Source organism: Silurus meridionalis, chromosome 21, assembly GCF_014805685.1.
Source record: "Silurus meridionalis isolate SWU-2019-XX chromosome 21, ASM1480568v1, whole genome shotgun sequence".
NCBI classification, from domain to species: Eukaryota; Metazoa; Chordata; class Actinopteri; order Siluriformes; family Siluridae; genus Silurus; species Silurus meridionalis.
In genome coordinates, this window is record NC_060904.1 from 3516183 (window position 1) to 3530339 (window position 14157).

At 43.5% G+C, this 14157-nt stretch overlaps 1 protein-coding gene across 3 annotated transcripts in view; it reads left to right on the forward strand.

The window, feature by feature from the left end:
• Positions 1–525: 525 nt before the first annotated feature.
• oxsr1b (oxidative stress responsive kinase 1b) overlaps positions 526–14157 on the forward strand; it is a 38076-nt gene continuing 24444 nt past the window's right edge. The window contains exons 1-2 of one of the 3 annotated variants that reach the window (XM_046833372.1): positions 526–1438; positions 8125–8237. In XM_046833372.1, the coding sequence (XP_046689328.1) occupies positions 1369–1438; positions 8125–8237 (183 nt within the window). In that variant the 5' untranslated portion in view covers positions 526–1368. Of the gene's footprint in view, positions 1439–6543; positions 6879–8124; positions 8238–14157 lie in introns of those variants that run through there. The other 2 variants (XM_046877746.1, XM_046833373.1) reach the window with 2 other exon arrangements.

Consider the following 14157-nt stretch of genomic DNA (forward strand, 5'->3'; position numbering starts at 1 on the left):
TGTGCATCATTTATATCCACTACTCTCTAAGTATTGCTAAGTATTACACTGACTCTGTGTGTGTGTGTGTGTGTGTGTGTGTGTGTGTGAGAGAGATTTAAGAGCTGACTCGGTATTTATGCCACAAGATGGCGGTAAATGGTTCAATCCCAAACACCAGCAGGAAATCCTGTCTATAAACCATAAGGTTATAAGTTTATATCCCAGGCCTGCCCCAGAACCAGGGGTCAGTTCTTTACTCTCATCTCATTCCTGCTTCACTTGGGTTCATGTGTTTTTCAGTACATCTAGAAACGTTGGCCACGTTTTAGGACCGTTTCTGCAGGTCAGCAGATTTACAAGCTTCATTAAAACGTTTCCACATTAAACACATCAGTGTATGGAGGATGAAATGTTACGTATGTAAGGTACACGTGACACCTCAGTGACGTAACAGGCAACATGTCTGGGATTAAATAAATAAATTATATAGAAAAATACAAAATAAATAATAATCATGATTACAGGGACATTTATTTGGGTTTACGTTTTACTTTCAGAAGACTTTGAAAAGATTAAAAGAAAAGTTAAAAAAGAGGTTAAACATCTCTATCTATCTATGATAGATAGATAGATAGATAGATAGATAGATAGATAGATAGATAGATAGATAGATAGATAGATAGAAATATTGATTGATTGATAAGACAGACAGAATAGCCTTAAAGTAATGATGTAAATTTTACACAATGTGCGCATGCGCCCCCTCTAGTCATCGTCTTCTCCACTGGAACTTGATTTCCGCCATGATGGCTGTTGCAGTTGTACGAGTTCCTGCTGTATTGCTTTGTAACCTTTACGCATTCCTGATAAAATATCGTGCAGTTTCACATCTCGCTCCACGGCCTTCCACGAATTTCCTTCCGATATGTCCGCCAGACTGACTTCTTCAACTATCTATTCATCTCAAAAACCGCTCGCCCTCCCACACCCAACATGGCCGCCGAATGCGCCCGTCCACGCCGTACGAGCTAAACATGGCCGCCATCCGCGTCCGCTTTGGCTGTACGCACCAAACATGGCCGACCGGCGGGGCCGCGTAGGTATCGTCAGCACCCAACATGGCCGCCCGCCGCGTCCGTCTCGGGTTCCGCAGGAATGTGAAAGGCGGCGGCCGCCGCGGCGCTGAGTGCCAAAATATAAGGGAATGATAGCGGGCGCTGTGCATGAGTGGGCGCCGCTGCGTGAGTGAAGAAACATCGCTGGACGGCGCGCGTTAGCTATTTAGACCTGGAGTGACAATATATAAGAACAACCCTGCTACTGGAGGAGAGCCCGGAGCTAGACAGTGTTTATTTCAGACGGCTCTAATACGCAACACCTGAAGCCATGTCGGAGGACCTGAGCTCCCAGACCTGGTCCATTAACAAGGATGACTACGAGCTTCAGGAGGTAATCGGTAAGTGCACAGGAACTCGCAAACTTTCCTGCCATGAGGCTCGGACATCCACTCACGGTCTCGGTCTCACACTGCTGCCGAGAACCGCGTACTCTACAGCGGCTGGGAAATTTAGAGTCGAGGCATTTGGCATGGGCCGAATTCCAAATCCCTCGCTAATGTCACATATAGTGTGCTACGTGTGGCCTGGGAGCTTTTACTTCGCTCCCTTTTAAGTGCACGTATAGAGGAAGTGAACCGCGGTTTAGGATTCGGCTTCGGTTGTGCCCGGTTCGCTTGCTAGCTAGGAAGCTTAGCGACGGTTTAGGGGCCTTTTTTTTGTTGTAGTAACAATTTATTTCTTTTGTAACGTCACTCATGAAGGTGTAAAAGTGTGTGTGTGTTTGGTTCTCTTTAAACTTGGTAGCTGTGTATAGATTGGGGTGTGTTTGATTAGCAAACAATGATCAGACTCGGAGCAGGTGTGTGTCATAGGCACTTCCATTCCTTCAAGATCTGACAGTCCGAGATCTCCAAGTCGAGGCCCTTACGCCTGTCATGCTTTCAAAAACACACCTGAGGTCACGTGTTTAAAGGTAAACCACAATCACCATGGCCCAGCCTGCTTTATGTTCACTTTATAGTGCACTAGTTTTCTAATTTGGGTCAGAATTTTTGGACGCTTAATACACATACAGGGCTTCACTGTATACCAGTGTACAGTAGTGATGTGAAGATCGAATCATTTAAGGGAGTCGGTTCTTTTGAATCTCGTTCATCTCAGTGAACGAATCTTTTGTCATTGAATTCCTTCGTTTCCTTTCAGAAATTAAATAAAATATGGCTTTTTTTTAATAAGCAGACCATCCAACACATCTACATACACATACTTTGACTGTAGTTCCAATAATTTATATATTTATATATAACTGCAGAGTATCTATGGGAGTCAAATGACAAAAGAACGAACGACTCGGATCAGAAGACTCGTAAGATGATGAGCTCAATTCTGTTTCCTGTGTATAAACTGCATAGCGTCTATTGGAGTCACGTGATCTTTCTTTCCCTCTTTTCCTCTTTTCAGATCCTAAAACGTATAGATGTATTCGCATCGTTCTTCTGAGTCATGTTAAAGACTCGTTCGAAATCGACGAATCGTATATAAACGACTCATCACTAGTGTACAGAATCCCCATAATGCACTAGGGAGCGACATACAGAGCAGAGGGAGCGGTGGAGTGATATATAGGGAACATCCAGGAGCAGGGTCGTGCCCCACCTGGTGCAGTACGGCTAGTTGGGGATAGTTTCCAGCTGTTTTGGGATCATCCAGGAAACAGCTGGATTCGTAGCTGTCGCACTATGGACTCGTAAACGGATAAAAAGTATGCTAGGTCGTGTTTGGGATTTACAGAACTGCCAGAGAAGAGCTTGGATCTTCAAGGATGGGTGTCAAAAAGCACAAGTGTGTGTGTGTGTGTGTGTGTGTGTGTGTGTGTGTGTGTGTGTGTGTGTGTGAGTAAATGAACAGAATCCTGATAATGAGGTTATCTATAGGATCCATACGGTTTGAGGACGTCTTTTCTGTGTGTGTGTGTGTGTGTGTGTGTGTGTGTGTGTGTGTGTGTGTGTGTGTGTGAGCGAATAACGAGATTCTCTTCTCTTCCCTAATGAGCATCAGAGTTTTCCTGTGACGTGTTGCAGTGAGATGCTTCTCTCTTCATGCGGTTGTAAACAGTAGTTGTGCAGTCAGACTGAATCATTCTGCTTCTCACTGGATGTTTTTTTTGTGTTCCGCACCACTTCAATATCGTTGTGAGGTTTTGGGTTGTGTGTAGTTGTTCTTTCTATGGGTCCTCAAACTAACAGCAACTGATAATGGTCTGAGGAGGAGGTAGGAGGGGGGGCGTGGCTCGGTGTACGTGACATGTTGTGACCACGTGACACATTTGTAGTGTGTGTGTGTGTGTGTGTGTGTGTGTGTGTGTGTGTGTTTGTTACGAACTGATTACGATTTGCTGCCGATCTGAAATTTAAATAGAAATGTTCAGTTTAGTACAGACAGTGGAAACGTCCCAGAGCTGCTTCACCACGTTTCATCCACTGATTTTACATTTAGGAGACAGAAATCAGTCCATGTGAGTTTCCTGTAGCCGCGTGTAGAAGATCCCTCGAGAAGATCCAGGCTCAAAACAGACCTCATCTGATCCCATATAGCAGGATTTCTACCCTTTTTTCTTCTTTTCTTTCTTCACCACTCTATTTTCAGGCTTTTCTTTCTTTCTTTTTTTTTTCTTTCTTTCTTTCTTTTAAAACGGACCTCATCTGTTCCTATATAGCAGGATTTCTACCTTCCTTTTCTTTCTTCTTTTTTTTCTATTCTTCACTTCTTTTCTTTCTTTTTTCTTTCTTTTAAAAGGGACCTCATATAGCAGAATTTCTACCTTTTTTCTTTTTTTTTTATTCTTCACTTTTATTTCTTCACCCCTCTATTTTCTGGGCTTCTCTCTCTCGCGCGCTCGCTCTCTCTCTCTCTCTCTCTCTCTCTCTCTCTATCATTATTTATTTTTTAATCATTTATCACTGGTATGTCAGAAGCATGTGTGGCTTGAGGAGCTTGGGTTTGGGATGGAGGGATGGAAGGAAGATTATTATTAATGGGGCTTAGCGGATTGCAGATGATTCGTATGGATCACGATTCAGGGTTCGGCCAACATCAACAAAATCTTGAAAAACCTCCTGCGTCATTCAAATCGCACGTATGGGAGCAGTTCCTTGCTGTAACTGTTCATGTAATAAATGCAAAGAGAGTTTTGTGATCCGATGCACCACCAGTTATTAGCGATCCTAATTCCTACCTAATGGTTAACTCCATGTGGTGAAAAGCAGCTGAGACACTTTTGGAAGTGATGAGTTGAGAGCAAATTTGCAGCTCTAATATCCAGAAGCCAAACTATCAGAAGTCAAGTCAGAAAGCAGGTTATAAAGGTTCTATATCAGATACAAAAAACGGATGTGGACAAATTAGTTGGTTTCCCTCCAAGAAAAAAAAGAGGAACCCCCAGTTATTACAGGCGGGACGATTAATCATTCATCGCATCGCATCGACGAGAAGTTCAGCCAGGCCGAGGTCGTCCCAAAACCCTGAGGAAATCCCCAACAGGTCTCATTATTATGACTGCAGCAGCCTGAAGTTAATCACAGACACACTGATACATTAGACAAGCTTTCCAGAGGCCTCTGGCCAGATGTTTAATACGGACCAGAGGAACCATGACATGACCTGCTCAATTCACTCTTTCAGACGACTCGTTCTTCTGAGTCACATTAGAGACCAAGTGTACTCGGCCGTGAGTGTACTCGGCCGTGAGTGTACTCGGCCGTGAGTGTACTCGGCCGTGAGTGTACTCGGCCGTAAGTGTACTCGGCCGTGAGTGTACTTTGCGACTCTCGCACTGGAGACTCCTTCCGAACAGTGCGAAATAATAAATGCTAACTTTCCTCACAGAAAGCTTATTATATTCAGTTTTTTTCTTACGAGAACGAACGCTTACAACTCTTTTAGTTGTTACCATAGAAACGACATCGCAGTAGCCTGGGCGTGTCATAACCGTGCGATCGGAGCTTCAGCCGAAACCCCTTCGGAAGTCCTCAGAAACCCTGCATTCCAATATTTTTTTCGTTCTGGTTTTCCTCACGATCACGACTGGATTTCCTCATGATCTCGACCTAAACATTGCTTTCTCGTTAACGCGACTTAATTTTCTCGTGATCTAGACATAACAGAAGTTTTTTTTTTCTACACAGGAAAAAAGAAGTACTGGTCACAAAGGAAACAATGTTTATGTCAGGATCACCAGATAATTAATTCGTGATCACAACAAAACAAGAAAGAACAAGATATAATTCCTGGCCTCTTAAGACTTCCGTAGCTACACCCGGAACCCCTGTCCGAGCTGTTCTGACCTCCACCCTGACCACCTGACCAATCCGAGTAGAGGATTGCGGAGGGTGGGCCCGTGGGATATGTGAGATTAGGATCCGGACGCGGCATGTCTCACCGAGGTCAAGAACGACGTGAGGAGTGTGTGAGGCCCACAGAGGCGACGTAACAGAGGCTGCCTGATATCTGGAGCAACGAGAGCTCAGAGCGCGCATGAACGAGGTCATTGAGCTCCTCTGCTCTGAGGTAGCATTGTCCTTCTCCGGCCACGTGGACTTCACACAGCAGGGCCAGAAACACACTCGCACTCACACACACTTACAGTGAGAGACACACTGATAGACACGTCTGAGGCGTAGTTTATTTTGCACTTTTAATGGTGAGATGATCATCGTCCTTGTTCTTATAGTCATCTGAACTAATTCTTCAGGATTTGTGTTTTATTATGAGCCAAAGTTCCAAATCTTCCCTTCTAAGCACTCAAAGCCTGAACATCCCTTAATTTTAAAGTTGATGTATACACAGTAACAGCTCGCCGAGGTGTGACCCCTGAGAAGCAAACATGACAATCAAACATGTATTAACGGACTGCAGGAAGCTCAGAAAGCATGTATGTGGGAGTTTTCCGAAGTGTCTGCAAATAACAAAACAAAAAAAAAATGGAATTCTTACTAGAAAATTATAAATAATATCTACTGCTATTATTTGAAATGCTGTAAACCTCTTTTAGCTGTTAACTTCCCACCTGGCCTGCCGTGACCCCATTAATGCTGGCACGGCATTAAAATACAGATAAACGTAGAAACGTATTTTCTTAGGGAGGTCCCACAGTAGCTACTGGTTAACTCTGGATTGGAAATCCAAGCACCACCAAGTCTGCCGCCGATGGGCTCTTAAACAAGGCCCTTAAGCCCTCTGTTGTAAATCACCCCGGATAAAGGCGTCTACCAAATGCCGTAAAAAAAGTGCTGTGATCGACTGCGAATAGAAACTTCAGCACCTGGTTTCCGAACGTCCGAAAAAAAAAAACTAAAGACGAATCAACTTTGTTGTCGTTTCCGTTCTTCTCCACACGGTAACCAAGTAACGTCATCCGACGAATCCGAAACCGAGGAAAAAAAACCTATTCTCATGCTGTAACATGACACAGAGCGCGAAAAGCCGTACAAGCAGCACGCCCTGGAATTTGTGGAAGTGCGTTGAAGCGACTGTGTTCGATGTTCACTCCAGGCCATATCACTCAGTCTGGCGAAAAGAGCTGCCTAAACCTCGATCTTTTCTGCGCTAGCACGCTTACAAAGCTTCCTAGCGTCCGCCGTCAACACCTCACTGCGTGTCGCTATGGAGACAAATCTCCTTTTTGTTTTCCTCGTGTACGACAAGCAGAGTAATCGGCGACTTCTATACAGTGGTGACGGATTCACGTGCAAATTGCCGTTCTGCTGTTTCGAATTTTTTGGGTTTAACTCTATGATTAGCAGATCGTCAGATCTCGAGAACCAGCAGTCTAAATTACCGGTAAGTTTTCCGACTTTGAATATTCCTTACATTTCCTTAAAGTTTCCATAGACAGTTTCTGGAAAATGATTGAAAATCTATTGGAAATCTCCTTTGTTTGTATTCAAGTCATTAAGGAATTGGTGACCTGTATCTTGTAATGGTAAAAACTTTTTTTTGATCAACCTCAAGGTTGGGAAAAGAGACGCCAAAGCTGTAGAAACGCTAAGATTTTTATTCGTCATAATGGAATTGGTGGCCTAAGGATCGATGCTGCAAAACGCAATATGAATGAGGTTTAGGGTAAAGATTTTTACTTGTCACATGTACGTTACGGTGCGTAAATTTCGCATCAGGTTTCGGTGCAAACGCTGGGATTTTTTTCCAGAAAACGTGTATTTTGGAATGAAAATAAATAAATACAGCAACAATGCAGGCGAAAATTAACTCTGCGGAATTCAAATTGTTCATCGTTTATGTTTTGTGTCGTAAAAGGGGCAGAAAATGTCTGGTAGAACTTCATCTGGGGGAATTTGGGAAATATTCCAAGTTGGAAAACAGAAATTTATGGGAATTTACTGGGATTTGTCAAAATTTGAGGAAATGTATATAAACTGTCATGTACAAACATAAAAATTTACATTTTGTTTGGTCGTACGCTGATCTAGTATTATTTAGTATTTTTTTTATATTAAGTTTAAATTTAGTATTAAGTTTTGCGTTATTTATGTAATTTACGTGAAAATTTGCCAAGCTGGACAATTTTTTATATATTATTTTGTGTGCAAGATTGTAGAAATGGTGCCTGTAGGGGGGCGTGGCCTCAGTAACCCTGCGGCAAGTGTGCTGTGTGCATGTGAAGGTAGAAATTCAACTGAAATTGCATTAAATCTGCTCGTTTTAACCAAAGATCATCCTGCAAGTTTGTCTTCAACAAGTTCCCTGTTATTGGCCAAGCTTCAATTTTGTAACTTTCCAGTTGATTCCCATGGAAAGTTTCCAGTCTTGAAAATTCTCAGAATTTTGCAACCCTAATAATGATGTTACAGTGTTAAGGACGAATGCTTTATTCCGATTGGTCTGATGTGGTGTATTCCTTTAGGTTGATGTTTAGTGTATAATTATTACGGTTGCCACAGTAACGAGTTTGTATCACGGATAGTTGCCGTTGTGGGGACGTTTCTGTCTCCAGTGTGAAGTGTCAGCCTTGTTTTCACTCATGACGTCAGAGCGCTAATCTGAAGCCTCCTTGCTCTGTCTGTTACAGGAAGCGGAGCCACGGCGGTCGTCCAGGCCGCGTACTGCGTTCCCCGCAAGGAGAAGGTCGCCATCAAACGCATCAACCTGGAGAAATGCCAGACAAGCATGGATGAGCTCCTGGTACTTAACCAGTTTCAACACACACACACACACACACACACACACACACACACACACACACACACACTGCCATGGAAGACTTCCTGGTTCTGAATCCCTTTTTCTCTCTCGTACACAAACACATAAAAACATAACACACAAATTCTCTCTCTTACACACACACACACACACACACACAGCCATAGTCATGAATGAGCTTGTGGTACTAAATTAGTTACACATGCACACACGCACGCACCAGCAATATGAGATCCTGTTACCGAACATACACACGTGCATACTTGCACACACTGATGTACACACCCATCTCTCTCTCTCTCTCTCTCTCTCTCTCTCTCTCTCTCTCTCTCTTTCTCTAACCCCCCCTCTCACACAACTAAGACAAGTACTTCATCACAAACCGAATATGAACAACTCGACCTTCTAAAGGCAGAAGACAGAGCAGGGTATTGTAGCGCTGACCTTCATCTTCTGACAGCCGCAAATAAAATACGCTCTGCTTCACAAACCACAATGTGGTCGACGTCCTTTGGAACAGAAACCCGGAAACGGAGAGACGGAGCTTTGTGGCCATTGCACACGATTCATAAAAATCTGAACTTCTCACTTTCAATGTAAAGAACCGATTTATTTTGCTCTCCCTCACAAACTACAATAACCCCAAGTCATATATACTAATGATATGCATCTAGTCATTATTGATGCACTTTATGGGCACCCGTAGATGATCGCTGGAACGTTCAACTATCTGCAAAAATGTATCCCAATACACACACATCTCTCATATTTCTCTTTTCCTCTTTCTCCCATTCTCATACTTCTCTTTCGCTCTGTCTCTCACTCTTTTGCTTTTTTATCAAAAATCAATTCCCGATAGTGTGGTTTTTGTTTGTGAGCTCACGCGCTGCACAGAGAGCGCTATATTATATTAATGATTTATTACATATTAATTATATAATTAGTAATAACTATTGCAGTCAGTGTTCACATTCATCATGTTCAAAAGGGTTAAGGGTCAGCGCTCAATAGCAGGAGATCTTCCACTCCAACCCATGGAAAGTATATCTTCATGGAGCTGGCTTTGTGCACAGGAGCGTTGTCATGCTGGAACAGGTTTGGGTCGGCTGCATCTAAAGACCAAAAAGAATTGTGTGCCTCTAAGTTTGGGGAAACAGTTCGGAGAAGAACCACATATGGATGGAAAAGTCGGGGGTCCCAATACTTTTGCTCATATCCTATAGCTGGACTTTCCACATGTAGTCTTTTAGGAAAATGGACAATTGGTAAGATGGGGGTCACATGACTTTCCTTTTTACTGTTTCTTGAAGCGTTTGGGGGAAAAAATCCATCCAGTTGGTGTGATGTTTTTAAAGAAGCAGTCATTAGCTCATATTTACGAAGTTCCGAGTGGGAGCAGCAGAAGATACTAAACTTGCTGTTGGTTGAGCACATGGTTCTCCTAGTTTTCCAATAAAGACTCCCTTCCATACGCGTGTCCTGATCTAAACCTTTGATGGGACGAAATGCTAACGGCGATCGCTCAGCGAGAAACTAGGCCGCATGGAAAACCAAGAGGGTGGAGGTTGTGTGTGTGTGTGTGTGTGTGTGTGTGTGTGTGTGTGTGGAATGTGGGCTTCTCCTCAGTCATTCTCCACTTTTATGGCCTGCTGAACAGCCTCGTAAACCCAGAGGAAGCTTTAAATTAAACACCGATCGCTCCTAAACATGTGCCAGCGCCACTTCACTAGCCGGGAGGCGCTCGCTAGTTAAAAGCCATGCGGTGGTTCTGTTGTGTGTCATTCAGCTTTCGTGGAACAAACCAGTGCATTCAGAACAAGCTACATCAGATCAACCCCACTCTAAATGAAAAACTCCGCTTCGAACCCAGACACGATACACACAAGACGGCGTATTGGACCCTGAAGACTTGAGTACTTACTGTACTCTACCTTCAGGATCACCCCTACACCATTTCTCTTTCTATCCACAGCATGATAGAACAGTTTAAACACTTCCAGTGTTCCTGGTCTTACTCCCTTTCCACTTGGTCCCCTGAACACACAACATATCTACCTTTCTCCTCTCTATCATGTCAACTCTCTCCTTTAGTACCATTCATAGTACCAACATTTAAAGTGCCAACCAATACCTACACTCTCCTCCACTTCTGCTTTCCCTGCTGTCTCTGTAAACATTTTCCTCCTCTCCTTTTGGCCAACAGTGGCCCACCTTGTTGGCTAACAATACCTGTGGCGGTTGTTGGTAACCCGGGCCTCGACCGATGCGCTATGAAATTCTGATTCATGATCCGCACATTTGATTTGGCTCATGTTTAGCTGGATGCCTTTCTAACGCAACCCTCCCCATTTATCCGGGTTCGGTACCTTCACCAAAAGTGCACTGGATTGTGCAACACTAATGGCTGGGTTGCAAAAACAACTCGATACAGGATTTAAAAAACCAGCACACACTCATCCTGGCTTATCTGCTTCAGTACCTCAGAAGATTTTTTTTTTTACTTCATGCCCATGCAAGTGCTTCAAAAGCTTATCCCTATTTTCTGATTCTCTATTCTGCGAGAGACCGTTCCTTCACATCCGACTCTCTCGGCATGCCGAAGACACCTCATTAACGATGATGTAATCGCGTCTCCATAGTAGTAGCCCTTTCTGTGTCGCATCATCCCCAAGCGTTCGCAAATCGCACGATGAGCCTCGCTAATGCTTCATCCGATTCGACCACTTAAGCGCTGGAAGTTTTTTGGCTTTTTTTATATATATAGTGTTGTCCATCACCAGCTTGGGGGAAAAAAAAGAGGTTCTAAAGATGTCTTGTTAATTCAGAAACTCCCTCCTAGTATTTGGGACATTTTGCTTTGACTAGAAGACCAAAATCAAAAAGTTATCCTCTAAGTGAGCATTCACTTTTCCTTTCTGGCCTGTAAGCTCCGCTGCCAAACCCAAAGGTCACCAAAATTCTCGACTTGCCAAAAGCACAAAGGCTTCGTAGGTGAGCTTACAGGCGCATTCCTCGAACCCTTAACACTGCATTTAATTATGAAACGGTATAATGACTCAGATTCACAGACGTGCCCTCTCAGACACCAAAGCTCCATAATCTAGCAACGGCTAAGGACCAAAAACTCACGCTGACTCACACTTGCTGTCCGTTCCCAGAAGCAGTGGGGATTCCCCCGTCTCGGCAAGTCGACATTGACTTTGCACAAAAGGAACCGGTGGGCAAATGGGAGGGTGCCGTCAGAGGCCGACATCTTTTCGACCCCCGACTTCTAGACTCTTTGTCGGAGGGATCCTTTCTTTTCGCTTTCCTTTATCGCATGGCCAGAATGAATCGGTGCCACAAGCATTATAACCAGTGCGCTGCCCTCCAGAAGGTCCTTTTTTGTCCCTCTTTTGTCAGTCGGTGAATAAGCAAAAACGTGGCGTTAAGTTTAACTTCACTCAACCGCACTACCCAAAGTGCAGGCATTTAAAACCTGAGTAACATGTAACCGTCTAAGCTTCACTTGAAGTTGTGTATTTACTACTATAAGATGTCCTGAGATTACTAGGATTATTCCTAAAACACCAGTATAAGAGACTTCACTCCTAAGGCAATGCTTGGGCTCAGACGACTTTCCATGCTGCGCATGTAGAAACTTGCAGGTTATGTGTCCATATTATGGCGAAAAGTCAGGTTGCACATTTAGGTTTCTGACTTTTACAAGCGCCATAAACATCCGAGGGCAGTCTGTAAATCCTGAACATTTACTAATACACCGATTATACCATTCTAACATGCTGAACGCTGAAGTAATAACACTGATTATCTCTTCATCATGGCACCTGTTAGTGGGTCGCAAATAACCATTTTGTCCTCAAAGTTGACACAGCACACCTACTGCAGGGTTACTGAGGACACACCTCCTACAGGCACTGTGCCTCCCTACATAACATAACGCACATCATTTCTACAATCCTTGAATGTTTTTGGAAATTTACCGGAAATATGCCGCCCCTTCACAACTCTAATTAGAAGAAGGAAAAACGGACTGTAAGGATTTGAGAGTTTGGCCAAATTGTGACGTCGAGACGACTGGGTCAGAGCATCTCCAAAACTGCCGCTCTTGTGGATGTTCCTGGTCTGCAGTCGTCAGTATCTATTAAAAGTGCTTCAAGGAAGGAAACAGTTGTGAACCAGGGTCGTGGGCGGCCGAGGCTCATTGATGCACGTGGGGAGCGAAGGCTGGTCCGTGTGGTCCGATCCAACAGCAAAAGGAGGACCAACACAATATTAGGCAGGTGGTCATTATGTTATGCCTGATCAGTGCAGATTACTCCAGGTCAATTCCACGATTTGCTTGACTAGTAAAACGTTCGGAATTTATTGAATTGAAAAGTTGTTTAGAGTAATTTGTAAAACATACAAAGGAACTACAACCAGAGAAACTGGATCTTGCACCATCCTTTTCTTCTGGTATCAGAAGGTATTTGTCTTATTGGCCTAAAGTAAGCCTCTAAGCGAGCATCCACTGGTCCGTTCTGGCCTGTAAGTTCCTCGCTTTGTCACATAACAGTCTCTAGAGTGATGCGAAAAACAAAAAACATTCTGTGAGGGATTGTGTGCAGGTTGAGACACATTGTTAATGAGAGAGATCAAAGGAGAATGGAAATCTATAGTAACTTCTAGCAAATCTATAGTCATTTAAATAAGCATTGCTAAGCAGAAAAGCATCTCAGAACACACCCAGCAATGGCATAAGACCATGTCAGGGTTCCAGGAGGAACCTGAGGCTACCGTGAGCATAGACACAGACATACTGACTGGAACAAGATACCAAACTTTAATTTTTTTGTTTTGTTTTTCCACATTTTCTCGAGTGTGTGAAAATCCCAGAAGTTCCCAGCTTTCCAAATAACCAACCCAAACCAACCCATTTAAAACCAACAACAATTCCGGAGTTAAAAACATCAGAGCTCGCACATTTTTTCGTTCTGATCCTTGATGTGAAAATGACCTGCTGCTATTGACCTGTAGCTACATGTATTCATGCATTGTGCTGCTCTCACCTGGTAGGTTATTTAGATAACTGCCTGAATGATGCCAAATGAGCTATAATCAACCCTCTGATCATCAGGGGAACTGCTCAGGAACTTGCTTGTTGCTTTGACTTTGCATGTATTAAAAGGGAATCTAGGATCTACGTATTGCTGCCAAGCCTCTTGCATTCCCTGAATACTTGATTGCTCTTGATTCCTGGTCATGTTTCTGCAGGTCCAGGTTCTGCTGTTGCACAGATTTGTTCGAGGTCTTGCCATTCCCACAAAAACGATTGCAATGTTAATAAACGAACCATCTTTAAAGCTCAGAAGCCCAAATTTATATACACCACCAAGCAGACGAATTCCAGTTTAACAGGAAGTCTGATAACAATCTAGAGTTCTGGCAGGGGGTGGATTTGAGCGATCGTTTGAGTTGCAGAGTCAACATTACCCCAACCGTCTCTGGTGTCGGACGTAAAGTCACACTTCGACACATGGTTTTAGTTCTGCACCTACAGAGAGAATGAAGGGAGAGAGTTTGAGAGACTATTTCTATTGTCCACCAATTCACTTGGCCCTGTTTTTACGAGTTTCAGTGCCGCATTAAAAATACAAAAATGTATTTAAAGTTTAAATTCTTCTTCACTTTGATTGACTCCAAAGATTTAGAAGGTCCTCGATCCTTCACTTTTCCCCCTCAGTATCACCCAGGTTCTTATCCTGAAGTGTGAAAGACACCAGGTACTTTGTTTCCATTCCAAAGCTGAATATCTGCTGAGTCAGTAATCCCAGACTGGGAATGTGCTGCTTTCTGCCTGGTCAAACGAAATAACCTGCATGTAGCAATAATGCTGACTAGTGTCGCTTTTTCTTTCTCT